Raw genomic sequence first — 16,631 nt, 5'->3', positions numbered from 1 at the left:
CCGTGCCGCCTGGTCTGAGGCACTGGAAGTTGCAGACAGTCCACTGCGGTCACACATTTTCCTGGGGAACCTGGGAAAGAAGATGCAGTAGAAGAAAGGTGGACAGAAGGGGTCGGATGGTCCGGCTCTGGGAAGGGAGGCGCCACATCCAACTCCACGCCGGAGGGAGCTCGGAGCGGGAACCGGAGCAGAGGAGGAGACGCCCCCACCGCGGGGCACAAGGGATGTCACCGTGGAAACGTCCAGTGTCAGCGCTGTCCCGTCAGGGCGTGGCTGGGGGAAAAGCAGCCCTCAGAGCAGCCTGCGTAAGCACAGGGTTGTGACGTGTTGTGACACGTTATGGTGTTGCATCCAGTTGCGAGGTGCATGACGGGTCTTGCCAGTCACCGTGAAGTTCCTGAAGCTTTTCGGACATTAGAGCAGATCCATCATTACCTGTAGAGAGTCTCATTGGCTCACTGCATCACAAGCCTTTGTGAACGGAAGACAGGGAGGACGCGATCCAGCCCGTGGGCCGGGCGTCGAGCGTGCCAGGGCCTCGTGTGTGCTGCAGCTCAAGCTGGGGCTGGGGCTGGGCTGTGGTCAGCCTGTGACCATCATCTGTCAGCGGCCCCAGCGGGGGAAAGGGCTGACACCCGTTACATTCGAGACCTTGGGGGGCCAAGCACACGCTGCACCACCTGACGAGGAGCAGCTGATGGGCTGGATGGGCGGGGTCCCGGAGCAGCCGACCTAGATGACCATCAGGCTCCCACTAGCCCTGAACTTGGGCCCCTGGACAGTGGACCCATGATGAGCATCAAGGACAGTTCCGTCCTGAGTGGAGGATGGAGGGGCAGGGAGCAACGCAGCCCCCTCGCGAGGACCCTGAGCTCAGCTATGGTGTAGTGCACTGACCACAATGAACGAGGACGTCCCCACGCCAGCCACGGGTGTCCAGGGCCATAGGGCAATATCCAGCCACCCAGGACTGGCAGCGGGGAGCAGAGGGAGTGTTTGAACAGGAAGTCTGGATTTGTAAATCGGGTTATGTCGCCGTTTGGCCAAGGCGCAAGCGAAGCGGGCAGCCCAGGGATGGACCGCGCTGCAGAGCCGGGAAGAAGGTTGAGGACCAAGTGGACACAGGAGGTCTCTCTGTTAGGAGAGAGAAGGGTCACGAGAGGAGAAGGATGGAAGCCTCCTTGCAGGTCGGTTGAGCTTCCTGCTGACCCCAGAAACAGCGTTTTCTGCCGGGAAGGTTCACTGTTGGTGGCTTCAGGTGAGACAGGAGCCAGCTGGGCTGCCCGCGGAGAGGCCCCAGAGCACGAACTCTCGGACAGAGCAGGTCACAGAGCCGGTCTGCGGGGGACCGGCCAAGAGGACCTAGAGGAGAGGAGTTTGGGTGTGCCCCGGCTCACGGCTGCGTCCGCCGTTCGACGGGGCTTGCTGGGTTTACCGTGGGCTGTTCTGGTTCCGCGGCCTTTCCTGTTAAACCTGGGGCAAGTGGGCGTGCCACCTTGACCCTGGAAGAAGAGTGGACATTTAATTTTTAAAAGTTCAGGAAATAATGAGCCAGGGACCTGGGGACTTGCCTGGATGGAGGCTCTGGGGGTATTTGTTCCCTGACCTGGCAGCTCAGGAGGCTGGAGGTTGGCACTTCCTGAGCTAACGGCCACCGTGTCGGGGATCCTCGTGTCCCCTTCAGAGTATCTGGCCTTTCCATTCTGTTCTTAAAACTCAGCCTTTTTTTTTTTTCTCCTCTGAAGCAGGGGACGTCTCTACGCCACACTGGGGCCCAACTGGCGGGTTCCAGTTCGGAATTCTCCGAGAGCCCGGAGCTGCGTCTACAGGTAGCTTTTACGCATGTGCTGGTTTATTTGGCAAATAGCTATAGGGTGCTCGTCGGAGGCCAAACACTGTGCCAGATCCAGGCTGTGAATGAGATGGACACAGCCCCCTGCCGCAGCCCGCGAGGCCACTGCTACAGCAGAGGCAGAAGCGGAACCGAAAGTCACAGGCGCCCAAGGTCTTGGGTGGGGGCAGGGTGCCCTGGGAGGGGTGAGCAAAGAAGGCCTCCCTGGAGAAAAGACTAGAAGAGCGATAGGAATTAACCAAATGAAGGGAGGGGAGGTGGAGGGACAGAGTGGCCCCAGCCAAAGGGACAGCCCCTGGGACCAAGAGGCAGGAAGGGCAGGGTGGCTGAGTGCAGGGACTCTAGTGCTGTGGGGGGGTGTGGGATGAGGCCTGAGAGGAGGGTGAGGAGGCTGGCCTCAGAGGCAGTGAAGGGGTGGGATGTGACAGGGACGGGAGAGGACGGGGTGGCATGACCCCAGCATCCTGGCTGTGGGGCGACGAGCACACGGGAAGAAGGCAGATGTGGACGGTGTGAGGCCACGGTCGCACATGGGCGGTCAATCGAAGGAAGATCGGGTTCTGCCCCATGGTGGGAGGGGTGGTGGCTGAGGTGGACAGTCCGGCGTATTTAGGACACGGGATCAAGGCTTCCTTGGGACTGACTGGGTTGCAGGGAAGAAAAGCCCTAGGTTTCTGCCCCGAGCAACCGGGTGGATGGTGGTGCCGTTCACGGGAACAAGGAAAGAAGAGCAGCCTGGGGGAGGTGGCCGTCCCTGGGCAGAAGCTCCTGCGTGTGGGGCCGGAGCTCAGGAGAGAGGTCTGGGGGACGGAGGGGGCGGGGGGGCACCGCCCATGAACATCTTCACCTGTGGGTGGCGCCTGAATCCCCACGGCAGAGAGAGGACTCCCCAGGGTGAGAGAGGAACCCTGAGGAACAGGTACAGGGCATGGTCCTGTGTGTGGGCCACCTGTCACCTGCCTGCCCCCTCCCACTTCCTCCATGCCAGCACAGGAAGGAGGGGCTGCCCAGACCTCAGGTTCCCCAAGTGGAAAGCAAGCCCACGGGTGCTAGCCCAGGGAGCAGCCGGGCAGAAGCCACTGCAGAGTCAGGGTAGGGTGGGGGTGCTGCCAGGGGCCTAGGTCACAGGATGCTTGGTCACCAAGCTGCGGCTTCGCAGCACTCAGAAAGGTGAGGGAGGCGACAGTTCTCAGCTTTGGGTGAGCCCAGGGCCACCGTCCTTCATGCCCTGCAGCCTCGGGGCCCTCCCCATCCCGGCCTTCCCCGGCAGCCTGTGGCAGCATTATGGACTCCACAGTGGGGGACCCGTGGGCCCCAGTCAGTGGGAGGGAGCCTGACCTCAGCTCCTCCAGGTGTCTGACCGGTGCTGTCCCCTCAGCCCCACCGGCCCGTGCATCTGTGCGCTGGGCGGCTCGGCGGCCGTGCCCACCATGGAGGGGCCTCTGCGGAGGAAAACTCTGCTCAAGGAAGGACGGAAGCCCGCGGTAAGTGCAGGCCCGTCTCCTCCGGGGGCAGCAGGGGCGTCGGGAGGGGCCTGGCCTCCGGCCACCAGCCACGGTTCCGGCCCTGGCTGTGCCACTGAGTGGGCAAGGAACTCGGTTTCCACATCTGTAAACTGGGGTGGAATGTGCCTGTGTCCTAGCGGACTTGACAAGGGTGTCACAGCACGCACAGTGAGCGTGCAGTGAACACGAGCCGGGCAAGCGCCCTGAGGGCAGTGGAAGCCTGAGACCCGGGAGTCCGGTGGGTACTGCCCCTGAGAAAGTCCCCTCAGCCCGGGACAGTCACGGATGCAGGAGTCCGGTGGACACTGCCCCTCAGGAGCTCCCCTCAGCCCAGGACAGTCACAGATGCAGTGCCCCTCTCCGCCTGGCCTCACAGAACAGCCACAGGAGGACGGTCATGGAGTCAGGAGGCCTTTCACGCTGCACCACCATTCCCAGGTCCCCGTGCTGGACCCGGATGCCATTGGCTCCACGATCCTCACCCATGGCAGGGCCTCAGCTCCTTGCAAAGGCCTCTCTTCCACAGAACGTCCGTAGCAGCCGCCTCCAAACCCACCTGTGAGCTGCGTCTCTGGGCAGCATCTGCTGGCATCTGTTCTGCCCTTCCTCTCCTGCTCTGGCCCCTGCTTGCCCCTGTCCCCTGCTCACGGAGCCACTTGGAGATGCCCTGTCCTCCCAGTGCCCACCATGAAGATGCCAGGGCCCTAGTCCAGGTGCTGCCTCCAGACAACCCCGTCTGCAGGTGCCGGGTAGATCATGGGTGAGGAGCAGTCTTCACCCCAACCCTCAGGCCACACTCTGTCCTTGGCCCCAGAGTGTCACAAACATACAAGGGTGACATGGGGCCTTATGTCTAGCCTGTTGCACAGACCCGCCTGCCTCTCTCCCATGCCCAGAGTCTGGGCCCCAGCCTTCTGAGACTGGGGCAAGAGCAGTGTTTTCCCGAACGCCCGTCGGCCCAGCAGTGACTGATGAAATCAGTTCTGTGGGTCACGGCCCGTATTTTGGAGCAGAACAGAACAAAAAAATGATGGAGTGCCTGACACAAAGTGCAGGCGAGCGTTATTCACAAAGCCTCCTTCAGTTCGACCCGCATCCGCATGTGTGTCGTACACACCTGTGGAGGTCATCAACCAGATCTGAATGCCACTGCTTCCGCATTCGTGGTGACGCAGCTCCACCCAGTGTGGGGAGGGGGCCTTGCAGGCTGTGACACAGAGCAGTCTGCTCCTGTAAGCTCAGCCCTCCAAGACCAAGATGGGGTATCGGCTTGGCCTGTGTGGAACCAAAAGGTCCCTGAAGTGATTGCCCCCGGACAGAGGAGCAGCGCCCCCAAACGGGGAATTCCAGCCTTCACACCTAGAGAAACAGAACCCAGGCCTGCCGCTGGGCCCTGCCAGGTTTTTCCACTTCTAGCCATGAATTCTTCAAATGCGATGCCATTCAGTCTCCGCCAGAGCACCCCATCGCCGGCGTGCTTCTTCGAGCCTCCGGTGTGCCATGTCCCTGTTTTAAAAATGTTTTTCCCCAGGACATTCCTGGGTCCAGGTCACCTGGACACATAGAAATTACGCCTCGGCACTGCCCTAGACGAGGTGAAGCAGGAAGGCTCTCTGAGTCAAGCAGAGGAGACGGGGAGTGGGGCTCGGGGCCGATGAGCTCAGAGGCACTGATGGCGACAGTCGCTCTCCTCTAGATCCTGGGTGGAGGTGGCAGTGAGCAGGGTGGGAGCCGGGGGAGAAACGAGGCCTTTGCCGGCATCGATTCGGGGAAGGGGCCACCCTTCCACCCACATGGCTGGTCCGTGATGAGGCAGCCAGGGGACTCCGCGCCCCCACCACGCACAGCATTGTTGCTCTGCCTCTCCTTTCTGGTGTAGCTGTCCTCGTGGACCAGGTACTGGGTCATACTCTCAGGATCCACCCTCCTGTACTACGGAGCCAAGTCCTTGCGGGGAACGGACAGAAAACACGTAAGTCCCACGAAAGGACCCTCCGTGCTGGGCCCTCGTCTCTCGTGAACCGCGGGGCCCGGGCAGAGGCGGTGGAGGTGGTAGGTGGGGTGGGAAGGAGCCTCACGTGGCCCAGGTCGGCTCTCCTCGGGGAGTGGAAGCCGTGAGCCTCCCGGCTGCGCTCTCGTCCTCCAGTATAAATCCACACCTGGCAAAAAGGTCTCCGTCGTGGGCTGGATGGTGCAGCTGCCTGACGACCCCGAGCACCCGGATATCTTCCAGCTGAATAACCCCGACAAAGGTAGGCGCGGGCCCGGAGCCGGGCGCCTGCAGCTCCTGTCTGCCTCGTTCCATCTTCTGCTAGATGCACACTTCGAAATAGCAGGAACTTTTGTGGTTGGTGCTTTCTCTCTGCTTTAGATTCTCACGTTCACGGGATCCTCTCGCTAGTCCACAGAAGCTGCTCACACCCTGATCCGTGTGTCCTCTGAGCAGTGTGCGTGGCATGTGCTCACAGGAACCCTTTTTGTGGCCTCACCCCTGGCTCCCAGACCCCATTACCCCCCGGAGCTCTAACCTCAGCATTTTGTAATAAATAACATAATGCCACGTGGCCGGAAGGGTCTTGGGTCTCGGGAGATTTCAGGGATGCCCCTGACATTTCCTGTGCCACGAGACTCTGGCAGTGTCCTGGTCCAAGGTCACATCAGAGAAGAACCCTTTTACTAAGTGCCAGCTCTAACTTGCCCAGTCATCTCCCAGATCTTCCTGGTTCTTGCCCCGTGACCATGCTGGGAAGATGGAGAAGTTCTAGGCACCATCCTGTCTGAGAGCCCTGGCTGCACTGACACTCAGAACAGGCCCTGCTGGTCCCCTCAGTAGCCTGAGTCATGTGACAAAACCCCCAACTGCCCGGGTCTGGCGTTCTGGCCAGGCAGACTCCCTGGTGCGTCTTCCCACCTTCACAGGAATGTTCTAGTGCAGCGTCCGTGTACGTAACGATCACCTGGGGATCTTGTTGAAATTCAGATTCAGATTCAGTGGATCTGGGTGGGACACCAAGATTCTGCGCTTCTAACAAGCAGAACAGACGATGCCTCTGGTCTAGAGACCTCACCTGGGGGGTCAGAGCTCTAAGGTTTCTAGCTGAGAAGTCAAAAACAGGCGCCTCAAGGAGCCCAGGGAATGGGGAGGAGCGGGACCGAGGCGCTGTTCCTGAGCGATCAGACCCACGTGCAGCTGCCCTCGGCCCGGCCGCCACCGGGGTGGCTTCCTCAAGACTCTGAGCCCAGATTAGAAGCGATTTCTTTAGCAAATAAAGGCTGTGCCCACACAAGCTTGACTTAAGGGCCTTATGGCCGTGGGGACCACAGGCCACTCTTGAGCCTTCGCCCAGAGGAAAGCGTGGCCACCGATAGCGGGAAATGTGACACCGGGTGGCCAGGGTCCCTGGGTAGATAGAACACAAGGAGTCTGGGAAGTTGGGTGGGGAAAAATTACGTCTTTGTTTTTCGTGACCTCTAACGCTTTAATGACGCGTATTAAACTAGAATGTTCATATTCCCTGTGACTTTATCTCCGAGAGAAGCCACAGATGTTTTCACGTCACATGTTGGTGCAGACATCTCAGAGTGCCATTTCTGCTCATCTCTCTGAAGTGACATCAGACCTGCTCCTGGGTCCTGTGCATTAATAAGGAAGCACAGATCTATCTCCATCACCCGTTTGCGTTTTAGTAGTTTGATAACTCTATTTCAGTATTGATTTTCTTTGTTTTATTTTATGCATTGGAAAACATTATTCTGAGAAGAGTCCGCAAGCTTCACCAGCGCCAAAGGCACTGTGGGCCGAAAAATGGTTAAGAGCCTTGGTCTAATTGAGCGCCGGGAGCACGGGTGGGGGGAGGGAGGCTCCCTCTCTGCAAGTCCCGTGCTTGCCTTGGGCTGCTCTTGACCTTCCTTAGTTTGGTTCCCATGTTCACGTTTATCTGCATGCCACAATCATGGGCAGACCCTCCCCTGTGACCCTCTTCTTAACCAACGGCTTCTCTACCCGTCAGGCAATGTTTACAAGTTCCAGACTGGTTCTCGGTTTCATGCAATACTGTGGCACAAGCATTTGGACGATGCGTGTAAAAGCAACAGGCCTCAGGTAAAGTCACCAGAATCTTGCTTGTCACCTGAAATAAATACCCTCTCCCACCCTTGCTTGGGACTAAGGGTCCTTCCCTCAGAGCCTAAGCTGAGCTCCCAGGCTCCCTCTTTTGGTCAGCCTTTTCCCATGAGACTGGGCACCCCCTGCTCAGCTGAGAACAAAGCCCCCGTGCCTGTGTCTTGCCCACTGACGGAAAGCCGCGGAAATATCCATCAGGGACAGTGAAGTGGCAGGTGCAGTATCGCCCCAAGGTTCAGGCCGCAGAATCTATTTAGATCATTCCCCCCAAAGTTAATTTATGGGAATACTCCAAACTTATCAATGGGTCCCCTGCCACCCCCCCACTCCCCACGCTGACAAGTGGGGCTCTGGTCTGCTGGGCCGGCGGTGGTTCCCTCCCCACCACGCCCATCCACGCCCACCCATGCCCCGCCCCCAGGGCCAGGCATCACCTGAAATGCTTCACAGGCAGGACGGGGCCCACACCCTCCCACCGCCCCTGCGAGGCCGGTCCCCTCACTGTCTCCATTTAGCACCGAGGACACTGAGGCTCAGAAAGTGGCAGCGCTCATTTAAGGTCCCACGGTGAGTGAGGTCTGGCCCGGGTCTGCCCCACACCAAAGTCGACACTTGCTGTCCCTCAGCTCCCCCGCCTCCCGCGTCCCGGGCCACCTCTGGCTCCCTCAGCCTCCTGCAGCTGAGCTCAGGGCCCAGGAGCACAGCCCCCACTGCCCAGGCTTGTGAGAGGAATGATGGCTGCCCAGCCCTCAGCACCAGGCGGATGGGCCAGAGCATCCTCACCCTGGGCAGCAAGATGCCAGGATGTGCGGTCCTGGCCCCGCGCCACCCTGCCCGTGTTCCCCAGGGATCAGCCAGAGTCGGGAGCTGGGGCGGTGGGTTCCTCTCAATCTGGGGCGAGAGCACCAGGGCTTGGAATAATGGTGGCAGCAGCCCCGAGGCCCGAGGGCATCTCAGCAAAGGCCAGTCCGTGCCAGGCACGCGGGTCAGGGAGGGGAGCGGCTTCAGTCGTGCTGGTCACGGCGCCATCACGGCCCCTCGGCGGTGCTCGCACGCGGGAGGGAGGTCTCCAGCGGCGTGTCTCGTGCGTCCATGCTGTTCGTTCCCATTCAGGGTTTTCACCTGTAATGTAACGAGAAGGACATGGATGACAAGCCGATCAAATTCTAGGTGATAGAAACTAGAAAGCGGACTTGGCAGGAAGTCCTTGACAAACGAAACAGTAGGACAAGGCCGACACGGGGACAAACTTGGGGTACCACGGGGAAGCTCACAATAAACTGCATTTGAGCCGCTCGTATGCTCACGCATGCACCCAGAGGCACGTGGGCAAGAACGTCCCCTGCGGCATCCTTGATAGAAAAGCCCAGACGCTTCGGTCCCTTCTGTCAGTCCCCGTCATGCGACACCTGAGGGCAGCTCCGAGTGTGAGCGCTGAAAGGAGCTCCATGATATGAGTGAAAAAGCAAAGTGTGAAAACGTGTGTAAGCGTGACTTCATTCATATTAAGATACATATGCGTCCTTATGTGTGCGTATAAATTCCTAAAATGATGTACAAGAAACCATGACTGTGACTTCCAGAGTGCCTACATACGTTTCTCACATTAAACAAATGTAATTGCCCATCTACACGATGGGAAGACCAGGGGACTTGCGGGACAGTCAGGTATTAGGACTTGAACAAGGCTGGTGTCACCTCAGGTCACATCGAGAGAGGAAGAATGTCCTGACTTCCTGTGCACCAGTCGCACGGTACGTATCTGGGGTCCGTCATCAGCTCTGAGTGCGACTCGAAGAGAACAGAGCACACACAGGTGGCCCCGGGACCTGTGAGCAGGAGGCCGGGGTGGCTCCAGGTCTGACAGGGACCGACAGCACTGCGGTGGCCCCAGCCGGGAGCATCAGTGGTTGCTTTGAGCAGGAGCCTATCGTCCCCTCCAGGGGGATGGGAGGGAGGCAGCCTGAGGGTGACAGCCGGTCCGCAGCAGGTAGCTGGGAAGTGAGTCAAACCCACTTGACAGAGCAGGTGTTTGGTCAGAAGGCCGAATGGATTGAATTTCATGTGTGGCAAATGCGGGGTGCCGTGGCGAGGTGTAGCTACGTTGAAGTACCTTTGTCCAATGTTCAGACCTAAGGGAGGGGACTTTCTTATTTTCCTACTCTTTTCCCTTTTTATTTCTAATTTACTTTGAACCAAATATTCCCTCTCTGTGCTGTACGTAATAATAAAAAGTTGGCAACAGCTGAATACTCCACAGCAGAGGATTCTTTCGGTAGCCACAGCCCATCCGCCTGATGGCGTACGACGAAAGGGGCCCTCCCCACGGCAAATGTCAGTGACTAAGACTAAGACCGGTTTTCTTTTGGGGGGAAATTGCATTTCTTCACATTGCTTGAAATCACACTGAATCCACGGAAACCTCATAGCCCATAACCGCTCTCCTGATTTGTTTGTTTACCATTCTGGTACAACATGAGCACGTGCAGTGATTCCTGATACATTGCCTAGGGTACCTTTTTTAAAAAAAACTGTCTTTTATAAATAGAACCATAACTGTGTATTTTCTTCCACGACTTGCTTTCCTCCCACAGTGCGTTCTTAAGATTCATCTGTGTCAATGTGCGTAGCTCTCATTCCTTTATTGGTACTGATTTTCCGAAATCGATTCCTCTGCTAGTGATCCCAAGAGCGATTCCCTGCTTTTTACCATTTGGAACAACGCTGCTGTCACCCTTCTCATAACTGTCTTTTTTCCAATTCATCACTGGGACCCAATTGACGCCAAGATGGATTGTTTTTGGTGAAATGGCTTTTCATCCGCTCTCCAGGACCCCCTGTGGCAGTGCTGGAAAAGGGGGCCCAAGGCTGGGGGAGCGTTAGCAGTTTTGAGGGGAGGGGGAGATCCCCTCACCTTGGGGCTGGTCGTCCCCGCAGTAAAAGGAACCGGGATCTCGTCCTGGGGACACAGCTGTGGGAAAGTCTCAGGGTTCCTGATCTCCCCAAACTTACTCCCTCTCCCTGTGCTTCCACCTGCCCATTCCCGCCACTTCCAACCCCCCTCCCCGGCCGGCTTCCCTTCCGTGGGCACGCGCCCCTTCCTGTGGGGTCTGTGTCCTCTCACTCCAAGCGCAGTCGTATTTTGACCCAGGGAGAGTGGTCGAGAGCGTGGGCTGCGTCTCAGCCCGGCCACCTGCTCGCTGAGCTCTTCACTCTCTAAGCCTCAGTCCTCATCTTTATAATGGGGATACCTCCAGTACCGGCCTCCTGGGGCTGCTGTGAGGGGTGGAGGACACGATGCATGTGAAGTATTCAGAGCGGTGCCTGGCACACAGCGGTCACTGAACAGATGGCAGTGGATATTACTACCGTGCCCTCTCCCCACCTGACCTCATCCGTAGCCTCACTGGGCAAGGCCTGGTCCTTCCCCTTAGGGACCACCCCTTGTCCCCTTCCGAAAGGGTCAGAACTTTGACAAAAGGCTGAGCTTTCTCTTCTAGGTACCTGCAAACCTTATGTCATTTGAATAAGTCTCTGCGGGACTTGGCGTGACTTCACAGGCTTCCGGGAGGCCCGCCCAGGACTGGTGGTGAAGCGCAGGTCCTGGGCACAGGCCATTGGCCAGGGTGCTGGGAGACTCACAGCCGGACTCGAGGGGACGCAGCCTGTGGCCTCCCAGTCCAGAGGGCCCCAGCCCCCAGCGACTCTCACGACCCCATTCTGCAGCTACACCGCCCTCCCTCCCTCCCTGGGCCCTCGGCCGGCCGTCCACCAGCTGCAGCTGTGACCAGAGCGCGTCCGGCCTGCGTCGGGTCCGCCGAGCTTCCTCCCGCACGGGACTGGACAGTGTTATCCCACGTGAGGGGCCAGAGAGAAGGACCAGGCTGTGGAACTGGCTTTTACACCCCAAGTGCACGGGGTTGCTCGCCCACAGGGCGGCCTCAGATTTTGTACAACCCCCCGAAGCGTCCTCTGCGTGTGTGTGCCGTATACATGTGCGTGAGCGAGTGTGAACTCTTCGAGAAACATGCATTTTGGCACAAGACTCGTGATATCACACACTTCATTGGCTTTGAGGCCCTGCTGGAACCTTGAGTGACAGCCTTGTCCACTGAGGAAGGGGAGAGAGCACAGACCCCTCCTGTGTTAAGGGTCCCTCGATTTCTTTTACTGTAAACGAACAATGCCTTAAATCGTGTCTTGTTTTCTGTTCCTATGGGTGCTATTCATCTGGAAGGCCTGCTTCCTGGGCCCGGGTCCCTTCCAGGCCTTGTTGCTGTCGGCTCTTCTGAGACAGAACCCGGCTTCTGGACTGTGGGCTGGGCCGCCGGCCTGCTGGCTTCCTCCCACGCCCTCCCGCACAGGGCCCGGAGGCCCTTCTCTTCTCACCCCCCCTCCCCCCAGGCCAGGACGGGAAGTTGCAACACTTCTCCCAGCTTCTCAGAAGCAGCTCAGAGGCCACCAGGCTCACAGGGGACAGCTGCATGGAAGCTGCTTTGCATGGACCTCCCCCCGCCCGCCGGCTCAGGCTTCTGCTCTCATCATCTCGCCCCTTTGCCTCACTGCCAGGGCAGGGCCCACCGGGATTCCTGATCACTCTGGGGAGCTGAGTGACACTGAGGCCTTAAGCTCCCCGAGTCTTGGCCCCAAACCCAGTCACCAGCAAGTTTTCCATCATCCGAATCCAAGGGCACAATCGTTGATGCCCATGGTGACAAGACAGCAAAGCCCTGGGGAGTGAACGGCCCAAGTTCTACTTTCAGTTAAGAGCTCGTCACCTGAACGACAACCTTTACCTGTCACCGTCATATTTTTAAGACTATTTTATTTTGCACAAATACTTTTTTTTTCAAAATAATGAATAAAAATCAACTTTATTTATGGTAGTTTTATCACCATAGCTCCCCTATTCCTCCCTTTCTCTCTCTAATCGGGGTGTCCCGATTCTGAGAAGGAAACCCTAAAATGATTTTCTGAAAGAAACTGAATTTCTGGGTCATGGTTTCGTAGCCCACAGTGATCAGACAACAATCCACTCCTAGAAGTTTCTGGGCAAGATGCTTCAAAACAACACCTTAACCAGTAAACTGTAATAAGTCAATTTAAAAACTACTAAAGGACCCACCACCGTATTTTGATCAAATGGTGGCAACCTCTGAAAATCCGAATGAATTGGCGAAGAAAGGAGTTGTCATCAGGATGTCATTTTGTGGTCGAGCCTTACGGTGCTCGGTAACTAACCCTCCTTTGGAGCAAAGTCTAGAATACTTTCTTGCCAGGAAAAACTTCAGATGGTAAAGTCGATGCCGTCAGACCTCGGCCATCGGGGCTTCGCACACTCGCCCGCAGCCGGGGTCCGGATGCGTGCACCTAATTCATACCAGTGACTATTCAAATTGGCATCTAGAGGCTGAAGGAAAGCACCAAACAAACAGTCCAAACACCTCTCACCGGAACCACCCAGTGTTAACGCTCTAACTTAACATTCAATCCGATTCTACATGTTCGTTTTCTGTCTTAAGTCTGGATGAACATGCCAGACTGGACCATCAGCTACTTATTTCCCTTGTGCTCCTCCACTCTTCGACTGTCCTGGTGTTTCTCCCGTGAAATATTGTAGATGTCAATCCTGAAACCTGATTTCAGGCTCCACTAAATCAGATAATGTTCTACCCTCTACAAATTTGTCTTCTCTTTCGCAAATGTTTTCTTCCAAGCCTAATTTGAAATAGCACAATCGCAATTCTTTTCGAAGTGTTTGGCCTTTTCACTCGTTGAGGCTCATCCCACATCCCCTCCTCGAAACACTTTTAGATCGGACTCTTGAAAACTCTGCGGAAGCCTCATTGGCAAAGTCCCTGTGGAACCGACGAGAACCTTGAAGGTAGCGGCAGAATCCTGGAGACAAGGGGCTCGGGGCCAAGCACGTGAGTGCAGAGCAGATCGTCTTCCCAGTGTCGGTTTGACCCCCAAGCTGCAGGCGAGGAGGCCCGCAAGCCTCCTGGGACACGGGGGGCGGGGGGGCAGGCACAAGCCCCAAAGGGGGAGAGTCTATGGGTAGATTTTTACCCTGGAGGGAAGCAGCTCTGGTTTTTCCTCCTCGATTGTCCATAGTGCACAGATGTTTGTGAAACCATTGAAGATGACATGTCTTGCATGCATATGCTGTATTTTTTTTTTTATTAAGCAAACAGGTCACGGCACCCCAAAAGGAAAATTATAGAATGCTGTCTACAAACTGGCGTAGGTAGCCGGTATCATTACGATGCCCCGAGAACAGACAGCCCCCTCACCTCTTTCTGGGAGAAATTTTCACCCCTTTCAGCTGAACACGTCTTGTAACTGAAGGTCAGTCAGCCAGCTGCATTCTGACAACCGAAATACTTCCTGGAGGATCAATTTGGCAGAGAGCAGTAGAAATATCGTTCTGAGTGTGCCCGGGGAGAGAGAGTGGCCTCCCTTTCTCTTCCCCAAAGAAGCCCGTTCATCGCGCCTGTCCCACTGTGGCACCTAAAGAAGAAGATGCTTGAAGGGATTCTGTTTGGGAAAGTACCCACCGCTCTCTCTTGCCAACTGAATTTATAAAGCATTTTTTTTTTCTTGCCAAGATGGCCAGTATTTCTTTTCATCATCTTCCTCCCACCTCTGAAGCCCAAGACCTCTATCTTTTAGAATGCCATCTACAGGTGGAAAGCGGTCCGTGAAAATGGGAAGCTATTGGCAAGCAGGGTCCGCTTTCATTCTACAAGTGGAGTCTAGACCTCCCACCGACTTGACTGATGCTTATAACCAGGTGAGCGTTGCCAAAAACACAGCCACACTTATTTTTACTGAGTTCATAAATGACTTTACTCAGTCCCACGTCACACTGGCATGGTGGGTGATTTCATGTTTAAAACAGAAAACAAAAACAACTACTAGAGTCCCTTTGAAAAATAGGTGCGCAAAACCGCCAATTCGTTCATTCATGCACATGTCTGATGAGTGCTTCCTGTGTGCCCAGGACATAAATGCCTGAGAACAAAACAGACCTGGTCCCTGCCCTGGAGGAGCTGACCATTCAACAAACAAATAGTCCTCACACTGCATCTCCCCCCGCAAGACCCTGCCTCTCTCCCAGCACTGAGTGCAAACCCTGTGCAGGTCCCTCCAGGCAAGCTTCAAAAGGCTCGACAGCCTGATCAGCCTCTTGATCTGTGACTTCAGTGGCAATGAGGACTAGATGGGTCTCTGTCCCAGAGGCGGGTTGGCCCAGACCCCGTAGGCACAGAGCTTAGCTTGGGCACGCAGAGGACTCCGAGGTGGGATGAGAGCAGGGGCAGAATGTTCACAGTATTTACTTCTGCAGTCTTTTGGTTTTTACTTTCAATGTTCAATGCGCGTACAGCGTGAGCGAGAGCTGCATTTTCTTGGGTGTTGAGAACTTGTACCGTGGACCACCTCGCAGCGAGTTAGGGCAGGGGCAGCGTGAAATCCCAGCTCGCAGCAGCGACGCCATGGAGCATCGGTCCGTTCTATAACCATTAGTCTCCTTACCCATTTCTGAACAACTGTGACCATTCGGTAATGAAACAATAGTCATGAATTTATTAGTATGGTATACTCTTTAATAAATTTCGTGCCAAAATGCATGGTTTTTCACTTAGCATTCAAAATGTTGCGTAGAGAGTAGTTTTCGATTTCTTATGTATCCTTCAAAGTAAATTGAAAATCAGTTTCTACATTTTAATTTGTTTCTTGTTAAATCTGTTGCACTCTCCTGGGCTGTCTTTTTCCCAGCAGACTTCCTGCATGCAGTTGTGTAAGGACTTTCTAATTCCTGTAAAGTGTCTCACCCGCAATAACCACTGGACATCAGCCCCCCACCCCCACCCCCGATTCTTTAGATTTTTGGTGAAGTATTTTGTTACCTCAGTCTTGTATCAAGTTGCTGTATTTTTCAGCTTGTTACACCGATAATAATTGTTTCACTAATTAAATACTTTAATGTATAAACATCTTTGTTTACTTTGAAATTAAATGTGTTTTCCAATGAATCTTGCTCAATTCATTAGCCATGTGCATTTCACTTAGCAAGCAGTTGCTGAGCCAGATACAGACATGAAGGAGTGGGGTGCTCAGGACCCAGTTAAGAGGTTACTAGAACATAGGTGACATGTGGGAACAGTGCCCTTGGGAAGGGACAGAGTCAGTGCTGTGGGAGGGAGGTGGGAGTCTGGGGAAGCTTCAGAAGACAGCGGACATCTGGAGATTCATTTCGGAGGTCTCTGAACACATGGAGGACGGAGGAGGCAGGGAGACAGAAGAAAAGGCGGGATGAGATTGGGAAAAACAGCCAACCCAGTCTCACTGAGTAAAGGATTTGGGGGAGTTCATGATGTTACGCAAAAACCAGAAGCCCACTTTAGCTTGCTTAAGAGAAAAAGGGAGACTGTCTTACAAGAGTTGTCTCCTGGGAAGCTGAGGGGAGGACCAAAGTGGAGTCCCAAGGGGCCAGAAGGAGAAATAGAAAGCCCCTACATCTTTCTCCCTTTCATTCTCTCTTCAGAATGGCTTCTCTGCTAAAAGGTGCAGCAGCAAAGAAGTCCAGGCCTTACTGAGAAAGCAAGTCACTGAGAGAGCTTGCACCAGGGAGAGACATGATCCACGCCGATCATGGGAGCCCCGGGCCCTGCCTGCCTCAGTTTCCCAGCTAGTGCCATCCTAAGCTGCAGTGGCAGATTCTCCCAAGTACAAGCTCCCCCCAACACACACTCCCCACACATTGCTCCACCACCCCAGTTCCAGGCCAGCGTGGCCACACCTTCCTAGCCGAGATAAGCCCGGGGTAACGAAGGGATCCTAGTTCACCTCGTGATTTTAGATGGCACAGTGACCCGCAGCTTTACCCAGATGGAGTCGCTGCCCTCTGCCCCAGTGCAGTGCTCAAGGGCTCTAAGACGGATACTGAGTCTTGGGGAGGAGATGAGGACGGTGGGATGGGGTGTGGTGGTTGTCACACAGCTGGAAAGTGATGAAGTCAAGATTTGAACCCACGATTGGTAGTCTGCAAAGCTCCAGCCCCTCAGTCTCACTGCGTCAGGCGCCACAAACGACCACCAGGAGACAGCAGTACCTCCTTTTGGTGGATGGAGAGATCCGCGAGCTAACA

The 16,631-nt window shown here is 55.7% G+C and overlaps 1 protein-coding gene across 1 annotated transcript in view; it reads left to right on the top strand.

Moving 5' to 3' along the window:
* The window catches only part of RALGPS1 (Ral GEF with PH domain and SH3 binding motif 1), a 262,710-nt gene extending 247,382 nt beyond the window's left edge, over positions 1-15,328 (top strand). Inside the window, 6 exon segments of the mRNA XM_011364270.2 lie at positions 1,746-1,829; positions 3,231-3,336; positions 5,237-5,329; positions 5,504-5,609; positions 7,368-7,459; positions 10,981-15,328. Of these exon segments, the coding sequence (XP_011362572.2) occupies positions 1,746-1,829; positions 3,231-3,336; positions 5,237-5,329; positions 5,504-5,609; positions 7,368-7,459; positions 10,981-11,010 (511 nt within the window). The 3' untranslated portion in view covers positions 11,011-15,328.
* The last annotated feature ends 1,303 nt before the right edge of the window (positions 15,329-16,631 follow it).

This window comes from Pteropus vampyrus, unplaced genomic scaffold, assembly GCF_000151845.1.
Source record: "Pteropus vampyrus isolate Shadow unplaced genomic scaffold, Pvam_2.0 Scaffold95, whole genome shotgun sequence".
Lineage (NCBI taxonomy): Eukaryota > Metazoa > Chordata > Mammalia > Chiroptera > Pteropodidae > Pteropus > Pteropus vampyrus.
This window is presented reverse-complemented; position numbering and strand designations above follow the sequence as displayed.